At 36.0% G+C, this 19759-nt stretch overlaps 1 protein-coding gene across 9 annotated transcripts in view; it reads left to right on the top strand.

The window, feature by feature from the left end:
* Positions 1–19759, top strand: part of Msp300 (Muscle-specific protein 300 kDa) — a 409159-nt gene that overhangs the window by 238389 nt on the left and 151011 nt on the right. For 8 of the 9 annotated variants that reach the window (XM_074174300.1, XM_074174298.1, XM_074174299.1 and 5 more), the window contains 3 exons: positions 528–3545; positions 11858–12163; positions 19565–19716. In XM_074174300.1, coding sequence (XP_074030401.1) covers positions 528–3545; positions 11858–12163; positions 19565–19716 — 3476 coding nt within the window. Of the gene's footprint in view, positions 1–527; positions 3546–9144; positions 9305–11857; positions 12164–19564; positions 19717–19759 lie in introns of those variants that run through there. The other variant, XM_074174311.1, reaches the window with a different exon arrangement.

The raw sequence follows: 19759 nt of genomic DNA, 5'->3' as shown, positions 1-19759 counted from the left end.
TCCAATATTTATATACTGTTTTTTCACCTTTCTCAATTATTTCTTGAAAAAAAAAACATTGTTCATTTCTTGCAACTACCTGTGATTCCATATGATTCTGGTTGAATGAATGAAAAATCATCTTGTTATCTTGAAGTCTTCAATCTATAGAATGGATTCTCTGAATTACTTCATATGATTTCACTCTCTTTCCAATTACTTCCATATTACCATTCATATATTACTTCAGCTCAGTGATAATTCAAAATTGAAATGGTGTTGGAAATGGCTTGAACTTTACGTGGGAAATTTATCAAACATATTGATTTTCTTCATAAACGCATGTGAATTGCGTTTGCGTTTCATATTGCTAGATTCTGAAAATAATCTTATCTCTCTTATTTCACAGTAGAACATCCCTTTCTTGGCAAACTGTAATAATGTCACACCTACTTGCTCATACCCATATATTACAACACCTATGCAGAACAAAAAAATACATTCTCCTTGAACAATTGAGTTGAGAAATAATACAATAATGTTTTTAGGTGCAATCTCATCTCAGCGACTTGACAACATCTGTTGCCGAGTTTGAAGAGAAAGAAAAACAAAGGCATGAGCTCAAGAAGTGGATTGTGGCCCAAGAGGCATTGATAAACGATTGGAAGAAACGTCCAGTTAAACTGAGGGCTGATGCTGCCAAACAAGAACTCAATAACATGAACGATGTTTTATCCTCAATCGGCATCCGCAGAAACCATCTAGTTACCGAACTGGGAGCCGTTGGTGATGAAAACGAGGAACTCGAAAATATGCTCGATAAACTAGAGAATGATCTTACATCTCTCGTTGCAACCAAAAGAGCAGATCTTGAAACTATCGACGAGTATAGACAGCATGTGCAAGTGATCAATAACTGGTTCGATAATTTAGTCAAGAGGATAGAAGTCATTGATAAAGGATCCGGTTTGAATTGCCAGCAGAAACAGACTGCAATAACTGACGTCAAAGCAGAATTTGACGACCAAGGACCGAAGAGACTAGACGAAGTCAAGAGATTAGCTAGCCAAGTTATCGAATTAGTCAATAATCTCGATTCCCAACAAGTCGAAGAACAAACTAAATCTATTGAAAGGAGATACAATGACATCTCAAAAAGACTTCAACGCAAGTTGCAGGTGCTGGAGAGTACCAGAAAGGGAATTGAAGATACCAGGAATGAAATCGAGACTGCAAGAGACTGGCTGAGAGAGAAATTGGTAAGCTTGCAGAGACCTGAGCCACTAGGTTTCGAAAGTCGAAAAGCTGAAGACAAAATCAATTCTCTGTCTGACCTTCTGAAAGAGGCTGCAAATAAACTGATTCTGAAAGAAACTTTACTGAGGCGAATAACTAATATGAGCAACGAGCTCGAACCGTCAGAGTTTAGTCAGCTGCAGAATTCTTTGAATAGCTTGGAAAATGAACAAGAACAGCTGGTAGAGAAAATAAAATCCGAGGTAGAACGAGTCACGGCTGCCGCGAACACTAGGAAAAACCTTGAAATTAATCTGGAGAGAGTGAAGGCATGGCTCAAAGCTAAGAATGCTGAAGTCAGAAAACTTTCCGGATACCTACCCCTTCAAGCAAATCAAGTAGAACGCGAAATCGCCCAGTATATGAAGTACGAAGCTGATATCAAAGAATTTAGCGACGGAGATCTGAATGATTTTCTCAAACTGGGTAACAGCGTTTTGAAAGAATGTAATGAAAGCGATCGAGAACGCTTGCAACACTTATTAGATGAAGTCAAAGAAGAATATGATACCCTAAAACAGGAATCGACTCATAAAATAAATTCCTTACGAGATCTGCTCCAAGGAAGGAGACAATTTGAAAGCGATATTGAAGAATGCATTAACTGGCTCAAAGAAGCCGAAGTTGCCACCTCTTCAGATATTCGAGCAGCTAGTCTAGAAGTTCTCGAAGAACAACTGGCGAAGTACCAACAACTCCAAAAAGATGCAAAGAAGATCCAAGGTGATATAGAGAAAATTGCAGAGCAAGCTAAAGCAATTTTACCAACAATCAGCGAGTCGGATAAGCTGACATTGAATGACACCTTGAACAGCTTACGAGACAGACACACCAGAATCACAACTATCATCGACGACAGAACAAATGCTCTGAAACAGAACATCAAGGAACTCAAAGAGGCCCAGGCACGCATAGAAGAAAGCAAACGCGTTATACAAGATATCCAGATCCAAATACAGGAACTGAACAAACCTCTTGGTCCAAAAGTAGAAGATGTCCAGCACGTTCTGTCGACTTACGAAAGAATCTTGAGAGATCTCAAGGATAACAAGGCTAAGTTGGGCAGTGTCCCTGGAGCAAATGCCCCCGAACTACAGAGTGTCGTGAATTTACAAGATGATCTCATCAAGTCTATAGAGGACCAAATCGCTAAACTCCGACAACTGCTTCTTCTCAGGGAACAATACTTATCTTTGATAACAGAAATCATGACTTTCATCACAAAATATACCGAGATAATACGTGACATTGAAAAATCTGGTGGAACCATCGAAGAGAAAATCAAAAAGTACGACGATGTGATTATCAAAATACAAGAATGTGAGGCTCTCCTGGCCTCAGCTGCTGATAAAGGACAGCAAATTGCTGCTGATGGATCCGCTCAAGATCGAAACACTATAACGGAACAGATCCAGTCTCTCAAGCAGTCTTTACAGAATCTCAGGAGGGCTGTGGAGAAACAGAGACAGGAGCATGAGAATACCGCAGCAGAACATAAGAAGATCGCCACAGAATTGGAAGAAATTCTCGACTGGCTCCATGATAATGAAGCCGCCGTGAGATCCCGCCCTCTGCTGAGTAGAGATGTGAAGAGCGTTGATAATGAGTTGAAAAACCACCACGAGCTCTCAGAGAAGGTCAATGTCTACCTGGACAAGATTAGAAAAATACAAGATGTGACTAGGCATGACGACAGCGTACCAGGTTCCTTGCAGGAACAACTACAAGAGGCAAATTCACTCTTAACATCATTACCACGAGAATTAGAAGAGCGTCGGAGGTATTTAGATTCTAATAAGACTCTGAGAAATGAGTATTCAGCTTTAAAGCAAAAGCTCTTCGACTGGGTGAAGGAAGCAGAGATTCGCCTAGCATCGCACAAGAACGGTGTCGATTTCGAGAATATCTTGCAGGATCTTGAAGAGCACAAGATCTTCTTCACGACCGAAGCTAATATCAAAGAGTTGGTTTCTCAAACGATCCAGCAAGCTGCAGACAAAATATGGCCAAGCCTGACGCCCAACGAACAAGAAGAATTGAGCAGAGAACAACAGCAGCATACTCAGATGTTGAAGAACACGCTGAATTCGGCCAAGTCACAAAGGGCTCAAATGGAGCAGGACGCTGAAATTTGGAAAGACTACTGCCAGACTCTCGACAAAGTAAAGGCTGTGTTATCGAGGACTAAGTTTACGGATGAGCCTGTTTCCACACTGGCTGGATTGCATTTCAACATTCAAAAGATCTCGCATGCTCTCAACGATATTCAGGTGAGTAACCTCTGTTGTGTTCGTTATTATTCATTTATTAGAATTGACGTTAGGCGTAATTCACCAACGAGATTGTCTTTGACGTTATATTTAGATTATTTACGCAATGAATATTAAAATAACGTTCAAAAATAAAATGTATGGAGTGATGGTTCAGAATTCTAGTAGGAATATCAAGTTTTTCCTACACTGGGTGTTCCAACTGCAAATTGATTTCAGTGGCGTAAAAATAGCATATATAAGACGTATTTCAGCAACATGGTAAATAATTTGAATTTCCTAGTTTTGCTTGTGACCCCTTCAAAAAATCTACGGAGTGAGCCAATATTTCTATAATAGCGATATCAATTGAAATCATCTTGAATATGCAGACGAATCGCATGAAACCTTGTGGAGGCTTATTTTTCCCAAATAAAAAATGGTTTTTTTATTATTTTTCTATTTATTTACAAGTCAAATTTTTGACAGCTTCTATTTCTGGTTCCTTTTTGAAAGTTGTTTAACATATTTCGAATACTCAGTTTCAATTCATCTAGGTAAATATATGAACTAATTCAAATAAAATGAATATATGTTATGTCTCCGTGGATGATGAACATAAACTAATATTCTATCTAATTTATACATATATTCAATCTGAAAATGGTAGACACTCTAGTAGTATCTCAGAAGTTCTTTTTTATGGCATTTTGACTTCGTTAAGAAATGAACAAAGAAGTGAAATATATTAGGACATATTAATTGCCTTACAGCGTTCAATTTCTCTTCATATCATCATTTTTTGTTGAGTTTTTCACCAAGATAATGAAATGGAGAACTGTCAAAAAATATCTAAGATCTGTCATGTTGACATTGATTTTTTTTTTAAATTTTTCTAGTGCTTTCACCATTGTAACTCAGTTTGGAAAAAAACTTTTGCATAATTGTAAACAGAAGTTGATGAAGACTAATGTTGATTAATTTCGTTAATGAGTACCTACAGGGTTTTTACAGTCTTCTGAATACAGAAATTTTGCACAATTTTCTGTATTATAAATTCAAAATAAACACTAATTTAAAACTAAAAGTTGATATAATAATTTACCGCTTGACAAATTTCAATTTTCGTTTGAATTTTATACTTCAATACCAACATAAAAATAATTTGCTGACCTTAATGTACTAAAACCCGAACAGAGGTATCGCATGGAAGAAATTATAGCCATAATTCTAATATTATAAATGATTAAACCAACTAGAATCCCTTTTATCATCTATCATATATAACAGTTAATACTTCAACAAATAAAATGTGCAATATTTTTTTCAGTGGAGATATTTGACTCCAATACAAATAAAATTGGTATACCTATCAGTTTTATTATTGTGACTATTGCTCAATTGCGGCGTTGATATTGTGACATCGACATATCAATAAATAGTACATTCAAAATATCGGCAATAATTCGTTCTCTGAAATTTTCTATAATGTGAAAGTAGAAAAATGCGTCGTTATTTATTGTTTTCTTTACTACAATACATTTTTCTTTTTGAAAAAGAAAGGTTTTGTCTTTCTACTTCTCTATCTCTATACAAAAAAGTGTGGGAATATTCCGCAGAAAGAAATTAATTTTAAAAATTAACTCTAAAGAAAGATGTCTAGTTCATGCAAAGAAGAAACTTTCAGACACAAACTTGACAGAAAAGGCCCTATCGAAACAATTACTTTTATATGAACATTAAATTATACAAAACACTTCTTTGTACTCCAAACATTCGTTATGGAATCGAATCAAACATCAGTCACTGGATTGCTACGCAATATAGTAAATGAAAGAAGTGAAATTTCACTCACTGTCATCTTCAATGGCGAACAATACTTAATTAATTCATGAAATTACAATTCAATGTCACGAATGAGTTGAATCTACTCATGTCATCGATGACAGTGCGTAATTTTCTCATTATCTCATTTTTTTGGATAGAAATGGAGAAGTAAAAAGCCAAAACCTTTCTTTCTCAAAAATTATTGCAACCAGTTGCTATTTTTCATTGTAGCATAGAGAAAAATCCCGGAAAACCCGAGCAAATCCAAAAGTAGCTTTTTTTGGTAAAAATTAAAGGTGCAAAATAAAATGTTTTTATCTAATATCTACTGAACTATCAAGTATCGGATAATATAGGCTGTCACCTATTTTGTTCATTATAAGAGTGTCTATAAACATTTTTTGTACCTTTTTTGTAGAAAAATTCGGTTCAACTCTGGAATAGATTAGGGGTTGAGCGAAATCTCATTGTTCAAGATGACAGACAAAATATATGATTGATTGAAAGTTTTGAGGATCAGTTTAAGGTTATGTTTCCACAATATTGTACTAATCATTATTATCAACTATATACTCCATTGATGGCTTCACTTACTTCTATCGTATGAATGATCTTCAATTGATCGAAAACGAAAGGATCCTATAATCAGTGCCTCCTAATCCCGTTCGAATTGCAAGTACCTAGTAGAGATCAGTTTTAGTATAAAGATGGAGAAGTAGAAAGCCAAAACCTTTCTTTTCCATCCTTATCTCTTTGTTAACCGTAACTCAACTACATGAGATAATAAAAATCCATTGAAAATGTTACTGTTCTGACATTTTTTCTGATTTGTTTTTTTTTCGTTTGAAAAAATATTTGAATCGAAAACTCACTCGCGTTTCTTGCAGTTTTAACAACATCATAATCGTAGCTATATTTCGCAAATCGTTGCTATTTTTCTTCCAATGTTACCATGAACATCATGAGAACTTCAGAACGTGTGACCATTTATAAGATAACATATGGTCACATGATATTTATTAAATGAATCAATGATGTGTCCAAAATCGATTTTTTTTGGTCTGTACAAATGTCTTAACCTGATGAACATTTAAGGACAGTCGTAGGTTTCTCAATACAAAGTTGGTTCTTGTAAAATTGTTGTCAGTCATTTTTTTTTAACCATATGTGACTCTCAGGTCCTAGTTATTCATCGTTCTCACAATTTTGATCATGTCACTGTCCTGTATTGTTCTTGATATATCTGAACAATATTTTTCAATTGGAGAGAAACGGAAAGATCGTTAGTTTTGCGGATGATACCGTCATAATATATAATGACAATAATTGGTATGAACTTAAATTGAAAATGACCTGACAGAAATAAAACTGTGGTTTGATCATCGCTTATTGTCAATCAATTTCAACAAAACAGTTTACACCCTTCAGTAGCTTTGAAAATGCACTCCCCACCTTTGATATCATGATCCAAAAGAAATATAAAATAAATCAAGCCAAAAATATGAAATACCTTGGTATTGTATTAGATTGTCACTTTAAATGGGACCAACATGTGAGATTTCTGACTCAAAAGTTACGCTGTATTCTGTACAAATTCAAACAACTGACGCAATATCTCAATATCAAGCAGAAAATAATGATATATAAGAGTTTAGTAGAATCTCATTTGAATTATGGAATCATTGGTTGGGGGGGTCTTTCGAAAAGTTATTACAATATACTGGAAATCTCGCAAAAACGGTTCCTCAAAATTCTTCTCAATAAGAATAAAAGATATTCTAGTGACTTGCTGTTTTGTGAAGCTGGTGTTAATGATGTTAGACAATTATATTACATGCAAGCAAATCTGAGACAATTTATATACAGATCTGAGTTGATAATGCAAAACCATAATTACTCAACTAGGCATAAATATAATTACAAATCACCCCTTATGTATAAGTCGATCGGGCAAAAAAGCTATCCATATCTTGGGCCTAAGTTGTTTAATACATTGCCAAATGATATTAAAAATGAGGTCTGCGCACACCGTTTCAAAAAAACTCTTAAACATTATGTACAAAATACAAGCAGAAGCTATTTTCATGAAATTATAGAGAGTTAAATCAAATAGGCAATGGATTAAAATGAATAGAATAAAAAAAAAATAAAAAAAAATAAAAAAAATAAAAAAAAGTATAATAAAAGTAATGACATTTTTACCATTGAATTCTTCAATGTAGATATTTTAGTATGTTTTTGCTTTTAGATTTTAATTTTAGATCATTTTATTAGATGAACTTATACACTCTGTGTATGTATATTTCGTTTCAATTAGTAATGTCTTATATGTTTCTTTTAAAACTTACAAACAAGTACTTGTACTTCGTAAGCTGTAAATTTATTCACCGTTAGTTTTAGAAATTTGTTTTCTTATTACAATTTTGTACTATTATCCTTGTGTGTGAATCAATATTATTATTATTATTATTATAAATGATTGTAAGAGTAAATATTGAAACTTTGCATACTTCCTTCTACAGAAATTCATAGGTTTAATTTGAAATTATGATTATGACAGTGACTAAACCCTAACCCTACTGAGGCGACAGAAATGAATATGTAGATCGGATAAATAACGAATTGACACGCTTCTTTGGTTCATATAACCTCAGGAAAATAAAAAAAACAATCCTCATATTCAATCACCACCTTGAATACCAACAATTTATATTTTTGACCTCTCCAATACGTTTTAAATCATCAACAACCACGTAGGAGCTGACGCAGTCTTCCGCCATCCCACGCACCGTTAGTATTGGACTTGTCTCTACCAGGGTCCGCAAATCATCACCTGTAGTACTGTAGTTTAATTACTGTAGCCTCACATTCGAGGCTAAAATTTCCTGATAGAAATTTCTCAAACCACCGTCGAACAGTGCGTTCATTAACACTATCATTGTCAAATGCCTGATAAATTTTTCTGGCAGTTTCGGCAGCGCTTTGGTTCAATTTGATTCTTAGAATCAAATTTGCCTGAAGAGGCAGAAAATGAACAGCATCAATGTATAGAGTACAAAATTCTCTATCGATCAGTTCACACCACGACGTAGTAGAATAATTATTTATTGAGATATGAATCTACAAAAGTATATGGCAATAAAACGGACAAAACTTTAGAAACAATCTAATAAGTTGGTTGACTCGGGTGCCTCCTTTGCGAACTCATACGAAGGCACGATAAATTTTGTTCTTATAGCGATGCATTCAGCTGCCACTCGACCTGAGATGAATGTCCATTTTCTCAGATGAATGCCCATTTTTTCAACTCAAACTATTTAATTTTTGAGCAGTACTAATCGAGCAATCAGCAATAAACAACGTGTCCTATGGATTCGTCGTTTCAACATGCTGATTCATCTTATGGTATTGCTAAATAATAAATATCAAAACATTCTGAAGTCTTGCGGTATCACTTTCGAAAATTTCACAGTAAACTGTATTCATTAGTGAGTTTCAATCGAAAAGTATTTGTCGTCTATGCTGTCGTCACTGAAATTACTATATTTGAGTCCGAAAAAGCACTTGGCCCGAAGCATGGAGCAACCGAGACATACTTGTACTTATGTAAACATATTAGCTATGCAAAATTAATAACTAAAAGTAGGCAACCTATCGTACAAAGGTAAACAACTCGAAGCATGACTGATGCCATTCTATTTTTAAAGTTCTGATATCACGATCTGACATCACTGATATAGCATTTGAATGCACTTCATAAATGTACAAAACGCGAGGCCGCGACTCGAGCGTAGTATGAGTTATATCTTGAAGTGTGCGCGAATGTGAGACTGAAAATTAACTTTGCTAATGAGTCGAAATTTCGTGACATGTGAACTCAACTGTTTTTTTGTGTGTTTTATGAAAGACTATATCAATGTGGATATAACATGCCAAACTCTTCAGTTGATAAGGTAAATTGTCTACCGGCATCGCCTATCGCCTGATTACATTTATTGACGTTAGAGGGAACTAATGATTGAACTGCTGATTTTTTTTTTATTTGTCAATGATGATAATTTTTTGAAATTATTTTCAATTAATATTAATATCAAAAAATATTTCTACATTCGGTTGAAGTATCTAAATAATGGAGAAAGTGATAATGATCTCTAGATTAAGGTACCGGAAACGTTCCAGGATTTCTAGAATATTTAGACAAGAAACATTATAGTTTTGTTCAATTGATAGATCAATGAAACAATTGTTAGATTGCAAGCCCATGATGTATTTTTAAGGCTAAATTTTCAGTCATCAGATAGTAATTAAGGCTGTACAAATCTCTGAAGAAGCTAGCCACTCGCGGCGGTGAAACGTCAGGAAGAAATTCCAAAAATACCCGGCCTTCGAACCAGAAAAATAGTAACACTGAAAAATGAGTTTTTTCGAAATGTTTTTATCGAAATGTGAAATAATTTGCCAAAACATCTTGTACGGCTTTATTAAATTCAGATACTAATCACGATTGGGATATTTTCTAACTAAACGCTCTTCAAAAAAATGGGACAGGTAAATTCAATTTTCGGTAAGTGCCCTGTATTTGGACGATATTCGGCTCACCCGGAGTTGAAAGCTCTACCACAAATATCGGCTGGCTCTGTTGATCCAAAAGAACGGCAGTAGGCTCATTAACTTGTATAACTCTGGGGGGTGGAGAACGAATAGTTCCAATGAATTCGGTACTTCTCATTCCCCACAACGAATTCGATATCCCCTGGAGCAACACCGCTGTCTCGTCAATATCGTAAAAGTGCCGTGGATGGTAATAAATAATTGTTAGGGCCGCATTATGTCGATGGATATAGGTTTAGACCGCATATGCTGGGCATGTTAAGAGTAAGCGCATTAGGGTCTAAAGCGCCTCGCGGTAGATCCTGCAATTGATGCCAAGAACCTCTATACATATCAACCGACTACGGTATATTGAGGTGATGAATACACAATTTTGGTAGCCCATGATGAAACCCTCAGTTTCCGACTTTAACCCACTACACCTGAGACAAGTGAAGGTCAGGTGCTTTGACAACACGAAGTCTTCAAAGTTGTGAAAGACCCCTGATGTTGCCCCAGTAGTGAAGTGATCTCTGCGGCTTTTATATGTGCCTTTTGCTAAACTGGTTTAGCATAACAATCTGCACTGATAGTGGACAGGCCTTGAACATACAACGTGTAACCTCAAGGCTAGTACTAGAGTGCCACCAATATTTAGCCGAAGGGTACGACAGGCGTAAAGGTAATCGCATTGCCGACTTCTTAGTCCAGCCAAGGAAGTGGCTGGACTAATAATTTTAGGACCCAGTGACGTATACGCAGTGATGACTTCGACAATTGTGGAACTAGCCAAACATCACACCCATGCTCAATCCCTGAAGAGATGGGATGGAATCAAAGAATGCAGTCTTGTCAGGATCACCCTGGGCGACCCTGGGGAGCTGGAGCCGAAGAAATATCTGGCGATGCGGGTGTCCGGAGTTATCATCAATAAGAGAGTGTGTGTTCGGTGAGTCTTGGCTTACACCAGCCGATATAAATTAATGTCTCCCAGTGACCTGTCCACCTTCCTGGAAAGGACAAGATGGACGATGACCTAGGAGGACAACTCTTCGGGAGGATGTACAATGGGTCACATGTGGCCTAAGTGCTGTGGGCCTACACTCACCCTCCCTACTCTACAGAAATTGCACTCTTATAGTCGTGGACCATTCAGAGAAATGGATCCAAACGTCTGGCGACTTCACAGTAATATCCTGTTATGTAGTCCACGTCATCCCTGTTGTCGAGGAAAGTACAAAGTTAGAACTGCTGATTTGAGATGCGATCTCCTATGGAGATGCATCATTTTTCGGCTATTTACCTCTAGTTGACACAGCTTCTTCGAAGATCACTACACTACTTCAAAGAGTAGAGTGAGATCGGAACGGCAAACATATTCTTAGCAGCAACATTGATTTTTTTCCGACCTACTCCAATGTCGAAGTTTATGCTGATACTTGCCTGAAAGCGGCACATCCTCTCTGTACTACACGCATCGTCCTCTTTTGAGATAGATCGTTGCACATTTGTCTATCCCCAATTTCATACCGATAGCATGTGTATACTCTTCCACCACCCACGACGACTGATGGAGATCCCTTTCCCCAAGAGGCATAAACTTTGAGATCATCCATATGAAATAAATGGGTGACCTTATGCCTCCGATTTCGGGGTTTCCAACAGTTCTCTAGCATATAAAATTCATTCGTTAGTATCACTAAATACGTCTCGTTTAAACAATTTTGAGACAAAAATTTTGACAAGAAACTATTTCAATGTTGAAAGTGAATGCTTTGATTTTTTTTCATTTGATACTGTTTTGTCGCTGTCCTCGAAACAATTTGTTTTACACTTCACGTACCGTGCATTCTAACAAAACCAAGTCTAAAATTTCTGTCGAAGGTGTCGAATATTGAATTTCCTTCTCTTTTCAGAATCAACAACTAGAACTGGACCTGCTCTTGGAGCGAGTCAACGAAATTACCAAACAGGCCGACCAGCGCAACAAGCAGAACATCCAAGGCCAGAGCGCGAAGGTCGCAGAAGAATGGACGTCGCTGGTGTCGGATCTGGAGAGTAGAAGAGACACTCTCACGAGTCTAGCCCAGGTTTGGGAGACGTTTGAAGGAAGATGGCAGAACTTCGAAAGTTTGCTTACGGGTATCGAGGAGAAAGCGAAGCACGTGGACTGCGTGGTTAGGAACAAGGAGCACGTGGTTTCGACTAGGAAAACTATCGAGGTGAGTACAGTTCGATTTGATGGCCTTGGAATCGACAACGTTGAAACGTAAATTTCCTTTAAAAAAATATGATAATCAACCCCACGTTGTAGGGGGTTGATTATCATATTTTCATTTTCTGAACTGGTTATTTGTCAAAATTGAATTTCACTTGTGAAAAAATAGAAATGGTGATATTTTGATTGTAAATCATTGAAAAAAGTTAATTTAGATACAAATGTAGGATGATATACCAAAATTTCATTAAACCAGGGTCAAATTGATTTTTTTGTTGTTTTCGTTTGTTAATCTATGAAACATTCTAAGGAAAAGGGTGTTGGAAACTCAAAATAGCTTATAGTCTTTCGTAAAAATAACGAATATAGAATATTAAATAAATAGTGTTTGGCCAAATAATGGTCAAAAGCATCAATTCACTGCCGTCTATCTGACCTCTTTCCTGTTCAAATATAAAACAGATTCTTATTTGATTTGTCAGAAAGATATCCAGTTCTTCTCAAATCATTTTTTCTATGCCAATATCTCAGACTAGTACAGAACTCCGCTGAAAAAGCAAAACAATTGAAAAAATAAATTACAGCATAGTTATTATGATTTTTATTCTTATCATCAAATTGAAGTCAATCTAAGATACTGATGCAAAGACCGAAAAATTTCTCGTAAATTATCCTTTTCATGTTTCAGATGTTTAATCTGAAAAAAAATACTTTGAACCTAAATTATCCATGTGCTGAAAACATTTCATTTTTAAAATTAAAAGTGGTCTCTATTTCTTGAACCATATATTTCCAAATTGTATAAAAGAATATTACTTTAGAAAAAATTGGCGGCAAATGAGATAACTGAAAAACATAATCTTGAAAAATTTTTTGTTATTCAAATTTTCTGAAAATATTTTCTTTGGTGACGTAACTTTTCCTACATCATATGAAAAATACTTCGATATCTGATATTGAACAAAAATTTTTTCAGCACATTGATATTTTGATGAAACCCTTTTCATGCTTGACATCAAAACAAAATGTTGAAGTAAATATAAAAATTGAAAAAAACATTTTTTCAGTATACTCACTAATTCAGGTTTCCACCAAATTTCATAAGAAACAAATAATATTCGTGAGAAACAAGTAAACAAAAAAATATATTTTCTCGATTCATTCAGATTTTTTCGTGAAATGATATTTACATTCTTAAAGAGATTTCTTATTATAATTTTTATTTAGTGTATACATTTGCAAAGATTTGCAAATTACTCCATTTCATAATGTCACATTACATATCAACTAAAAATATTGATGAATACTAATTGAAAGTTCGAAACAATCATTTAAAAAATGATCGTTAAAATCACGTTCTTATAATTTTTATTTCACAGTAAAAATTTTAGTTTCATGAAAAAATAGTTCATACGAAAGTTTTTTTTCAGTTACAATATCGCGTTTCGATGTAAATAGTGAAATATCAGTTTCCATCCCTAAAATTGACCCAATCTTATCGCCCGTGTCGGCTTCAATTCATCTATTCCGCAATGATCATAGTATTTTCCTACTGTCATAACGCATTTAATGTTGTGAAAGATTCCTTTCTTCTCCAAATTATTTGGAAACATCTATAAAACATCTATTTTTTATGATCCATGATAATAATTATTGAATTCAAAACGCGTTTCGCCACACAGCAGCTTCATCAGTAACTGATACCAGTACCAGTACCAACAACTGCAAAATGAAATCAAATAACTTCGCAATCAGAAAATTAGAGATAAACTGCTTGCCAATCCCAACGGATCTAGATCCTTTTGGTCGGTAGCTGAAGCTGTTAATCAGAACTTTACAAAACCCACAATTCTACCACTAACACAAGTATATGGTTCAATTGCAACAATAGCTATAGAAAAAGCACATCTACTAGCTGAACAATTTGCGTTCCACTCCACAGTCAATTTTCTGGAAAAGGCACCACCCACTACTTCCACACTAGAATCCACAATGCCGGAAAATATTTTTCGACAGCGTCTAGTCAGGTGACTTTTGAAACAGTTCAATATCAACAAGGCGTCTGGTCCTGAAGCAGTGCCCGTCATCCTACTTGAAAAGTGCGCAAATGAACTCGCACCAGTATTTTGCAGACTTTTCAACCTGCTTTACAAGTAAGGGTTTCTTCTTCCTTGATGAAAGACTGCTCGCGTTCAGCTTATTCCCAAAAAGGACAAGAAAACTTTCAAATAACTATAAACCAGTCGCTTTACTATCAGTGACATCAAAAATCATGGAGTAAGCCGTAAACTACCATATCCTCAAATATTTGGGAGGCTTCAACATCTTGGATTTCGGAAACAAAGATCAACAGGCGACCTTCTATAGTATGTCACCCATTTTTGGAATACCGCAATCAAGAAACATGAAGAGTCAAGAGCTGTTGAGCTTGATATTTCTAAGGCCTTTGACCGTGTGTAGCATGAGGGTTTGCTGGTCAAACTTCGATGCTATGGCTTGTCGGATCACTTTTGTGTATGGCTCTTCAGCTTCTTGAAAGAACGTTCGTGCAAGTGGCCGTCGATGGATATCTCTCAAATACTTTCACTATCAACGCTGATGTTCTCCAGGGATCCATATTGCCTCTCCAACCCTCTTTTTTTGTGTATCAATAACTTGGAAACCTGTTTTTCTTCCGTAGCACGGAATTTGATAAATGATTCTTCGTCGGTAGCCGGTCGGCAGCCGGTCGGTTTGACATTGGTGTATTGTTCACTCTCTCTGTTAGTCGGTGGTTCAAGCCGCAGGCTGAACGATCAATTTTCACTTGCTATCGTCCAACTCGTATGAGGAATCACACGTTGCAAGTAAGACCTCGTTAGTCCTTAGCTCGCACAAGTTTCTACTTCTGAGAGCTGTCGTTCGTAGTGGGCGACAGCTGGTTAACGGAAAAACATATTTTAAACATATTTTTTCTCAACACTGCCAAGTTTTATTATTTTTCGTTGTTGAAAATGTAACTGATTCATTGGTGCTATTCAACGTGCTCGGTATCGCACATTAAAAGGTAAAGTGAGAAAAGTTTTTTGACTACGTTACATACTCGAATATGTTTGTAGCAACTCATTTACAATCGAAATGAATCATGAATATTGAACAACACAAACATTATCTAAACTATTCTGCAGTCAAGGAGAACTATCTACACAATATCAACACAAAGCTTGACCAACCAACAAATGAAAAAGAAATAACATATGCACTTTTGTGGAAATTTGGTTGAAGAAAAATGTTCTACATATTCATTGATTGAGTAAAAACAGTATCCCAGATGATAGTTTTTCAATGTTTCTTTCAACATAGATTGACTGAGAATCCAAAACTCAAGAGGAAGACGATTATACAAATTATAGTCCGGGTTATTTTTTATAATTTTCTTAAACGAAATCGTTCTATTCGAACTGAATTGGCATTCCGTGTGTTATACTTATGTTTTTCAGGCTGGCTAATCAAGGAATTCGACTTTTTGTGAATTTCATTTGAAACTGCAAATATGTATGATGTAGGTAATTGCATCATCTTGAATTTTATGAAAATATATTGGCAATGTTCTCTAAAATTAGAGTGATTGATGATTTGTATAGCTCTTTTTCGAATCTTAAACATCTTCCCAGCTCTCGTAGAATTTCCCCAGAGAACTACACCAGAGTGGAAAAGAAGAAAATAGGTTGTTTTTAGAATGTGGGGGACTTTTTTCATTTTTCAATTGACATAAAATAAATATTGTTGAACATAATTCACTTTTAACTTATCAGTGTGGAAAGAAAACAAGAATCCAATATATTGCTTCGCTGAAGACAGCACACAGCAGGAAGTTGAATATCTCAATGAGGAACTAGAAGTAATTTCGAATTGGGGTTGAATCAACCAAGTTCAATTCAATGCCACAAAAACCCAGGCTTCCGTTTTCTTCAAAAAGGTAAATGTTTTCGAACCGGATACAATAATGTCAGGTCAGACAATTCCGCTTTCTGCTTCGATAAGTTTGTTGGAGATTAAAATGGACACCAATATGCCTTGGCACAATCATTCCGTTGGAATTGCAAAGGCTTGGAACACTGTTCCGAAACAGAAAACTGTATACACTTCAGCAACTTTAGATGCTTCATAAAGCTCAGATCAGACCTTCTTTGGAGTATTGTTCTCGTGTATGGAGCTCCGCTCCCAAACATACCCTGAAACTGCTGGATTCCATCCAGAAAAGAGCCATTCGCCTGATTGAAGACCCGAACATCACTTGCAACCTTGATAAACTGGAACATCGAAGAAAGGTTGGAGATTGGTCTGTCTTTTATAGATACTTTCACGGGAAGTGTTCAAGTGACATAGCACATTTGATTCCACCAAGAGCGGTACGTATCAGAAATATGCGACGGACTGTGGCTGATCATCGTTTTGAGGTTCAACTCAGTACACCTCGAACAGTACACCACAACTCTTCCATTTGTAGAACGGCGTTTATGTGGAATAAACTTCCTGAGAACGTTTTTCCAAATGGATTTAATCTCCAGCGATTCAAATCCAATCGATACTTTCGCCCAGGTACCACTGTAGAAGCGCCCCAAGGATTTTCTTGTAGTGTTTTTGTTTTGCCAAAAAAAAACTGATGATCAGTTTTTGCCCGATCATGGCCACTAAATGCAATATTGAAAGCAATTCTGAACAATGAAATATGTAAAAAAACTTTTAAAAATATCACACTCTGATCCAGAATTGTCCCAAAAGCTAAAAATGCTTGAATATTTAAATAGTTTAAATCGCAGTTTCGGTGAAACCGTAAGTTACTGAAAATAGAAAAATATGCGAAAAATAGTCTCTTCACATACTATTTATTCACCTATTCATCTCATTTCGATACCCCTAATATTCTAGAAGTTATGACTTTTGGATTTATTGACTAATGCCAGTTGTGACTAATTCGTTGACTCCCGGTATTATATTATTATGGTGAATTATTACATTATTACCTGGTCGATGTTCATGTAAATTCCATGGAACATATGTTTCAACTGTATTTAATCCGGCTGCTCTCGTTTTCCTCAAGCTATCCCTCCAGTAATTTTTTGGCACCCTGAAGTAGTGCATAGCTCCACTGTATATTGAAATATTTCTGTTGTTCAGAGTAAAGTGAGGTTTGTCTACTGAGAGTCACCGTGTAGCGAAACGCGCTTTAAATAAAATTTTTTGTGAAAATTCTATAGAGGTGCGCAAAAGTCCGGAATAAAATTAATATCTTTTTAACCAGTATTTTAAGAAAAAAAACTCTGAAACACGTCAATTGATTTCACGTTGTACGCATTTTTTGGCAATAAAAGGAAATTTGTTTTTTCAACCCCTTAGCTGCAACCCTCCCCAACTTTTTTTTTCAAATGCAAACCTATGTCGTGTTTGGGTTGTGAAGTGTATGGATTCTGACCATACCCTTTATTTTTTTTGTGGTTACAACGAAATGAGAAAAAACTCTTTTGAAAAGTTACAAATACCTAACTTCTGCTATCTACGGGTGAATTAACGTAACAGATGCTGAAATTGGCCTCCACCCTCTACTTGGCAGGCTCCTAGGCGATGGTAAAACCCGTCTACGGAATTCCGAGTGGCTCAGCCGGTATATTATGTGATTCCACTCTAATTCTGCTTTCTAGATCTTCAATATTAGCCGGCCTATTTTGATAAATCTTGTCTTTCATATATCCCCAATAAAAATAAATTAATGGCGTTAAGTCTGGAGATCTTGGCGGCCTTTCAATTGTACCACGTCGTCCAATCCAGCGCCCTGCAAATATGTCATCGAGATATTCTCTGACATTAATACCAAAATGTGGGGGAGCGCCGTCCTGTTGGAACCAAAGTGTTTCAGTGGGGATATCTGGATCTGCTTCATTGGGAAACATAACAGCTAAAGCAGGGACTAATTCAAAGCGTAAAAAGTCTAAGTAACGTGCAGCTGTAAAGTTTCCCTAAAAAAAGTATGGCCCTAATATTCTGTTGTTGATGATGCCTTCCCATACATTTACTTTCTGAGGACGCTGCGTACGAGCTTCGCATATCCACTGTGGGTTTTCCTGACTCCAGAATCGATAGTTGTGCCTGTTAACTACTACATGTAAATGAAAAGTAGCTTCGTCCGAAAAGAGTGTGTTGAGTGGAGACCCATTATTCTCGTCACATCGCCTCATTATTTCCTCACAAAATTGCTAACGCCTGTCATAGTCATCCTCCAAGAGCTCTTGGACAAGATATACCTTATATGGGTGGTATTTTTCTGTTTTCAAAAACCTCCCAATCGTACGTCTAGACGCAGGATTGTTTTGGGTTAATGAAACCGTTGACAAATGTGGATCTTCCTGCAGAGATATGGCAATGTCCAATTTTTGATCTTCGTCTAAAAACATGTAGCCGGCCACTTCAGGGCAAGTCCTTCACTGTACCATGTTCTTGAAATTTGTGTAAGATCTTACTCACAGTAGCCTGGGAAATGTGATTTTCCGGATATTTTGCATTGAATAAAGTACACACCTCATTTTGACTCCGCATTCTATCCCCACATTCCAACGATATCAAGACTTCGATACGCTGCCTCTCTGACAATACCATTTTAGTTTAGCCAATTAAAAAAGAACACTTTGAAGGTACCCAATTATTAAACTAAACATACATTATTTTCAATTTCACCTAAAAATGCCACAATTTTGAAACTGAGTCGAGACAATATTTCTCATCAGGGCATTCATTTTGGTACAAAAAAATGCAACAACCTTTTTCTCTTTTTGAGGTACACTGGTCAACAATTGCTTGGGATGGAACTAATTTTATGTGTAAGTTTTTGGTGAAAAAATAAAATCCACAGAATGTTGATGCTACATTACGTTTTACATATAACAGTTTTACACATAAATCAATAAAATTTAAGAACAGACCCGGTTGGTCTGTTCTTAAAATTTGTAAACTTTTAGAAAGTAGGTACTGGTGATCCTTAGCAATTGTTGAGCAATGTACATCATCACCACTTATTTGTTTTTTCTCATTTCGTGGTAACCGAATGAGTAAAAAAAATAAAGGGTATGGTCAGATTCCATTTTTTACGAGTTTTTTAATGAGCCCATACACGACATAGGTTTGCATTCGAAAAAAAAAGTTGGGGAGGGTTGCAGCTAAGGGGTTGAAAAAAAATATTTCATTTTATTGCTTAAAAATGCGTACAACGTGAAATCAACTGACGTGTTTCGGCGTTTTTTTTCCTAAAATACTGGTTAAAAAGATATTAATTTTATTTTAGACTTTTGCGCACCCCTGTATAATTATTATCATGTAGAGTGTTATTGATTCCATTCAACGGGTCAGAGTTTTCATATATTTTTCATTACAGGAATTACAGTCGGAAACAACTTCACTGAAAAGTCATCAGGAAGAGGTCGTGCAATTGTCTAATACTGTGCTGATCTTCCTGAGAGAGTGTTCAGCATCATCTGCAACAGCCCTATCTGAGAAACTAGATCAGCTGAATAGAACATATGAACGGTGAGTCTTTTTCATGTGTGATCAACTTTTGCTTTTGCTTAGA

This window comes from Leptinotarsa decemlineata, unplaced genomic scaffold (genome assembly GCF_025532065.1).
Source record: "Leptinotarsa decemlineata unplaced genomic scaffold, Ldec_3_MD MMD2_P_RNA_scaffold_12, whole genome shotgun sequence".
NCBI classification, from domain to species: domain Eukaryota; kingdom Metazoa; phylum Arthropoda; class Insecta; order Coleoptera; family Chrysomelidae; genus Leptinotarsa; species Leptinotarsa decemlineata.
Note: the sequence above shows the minus strand (reverse complement) of the source record. Positions and strands in the feature narration are given on the sequence as shown.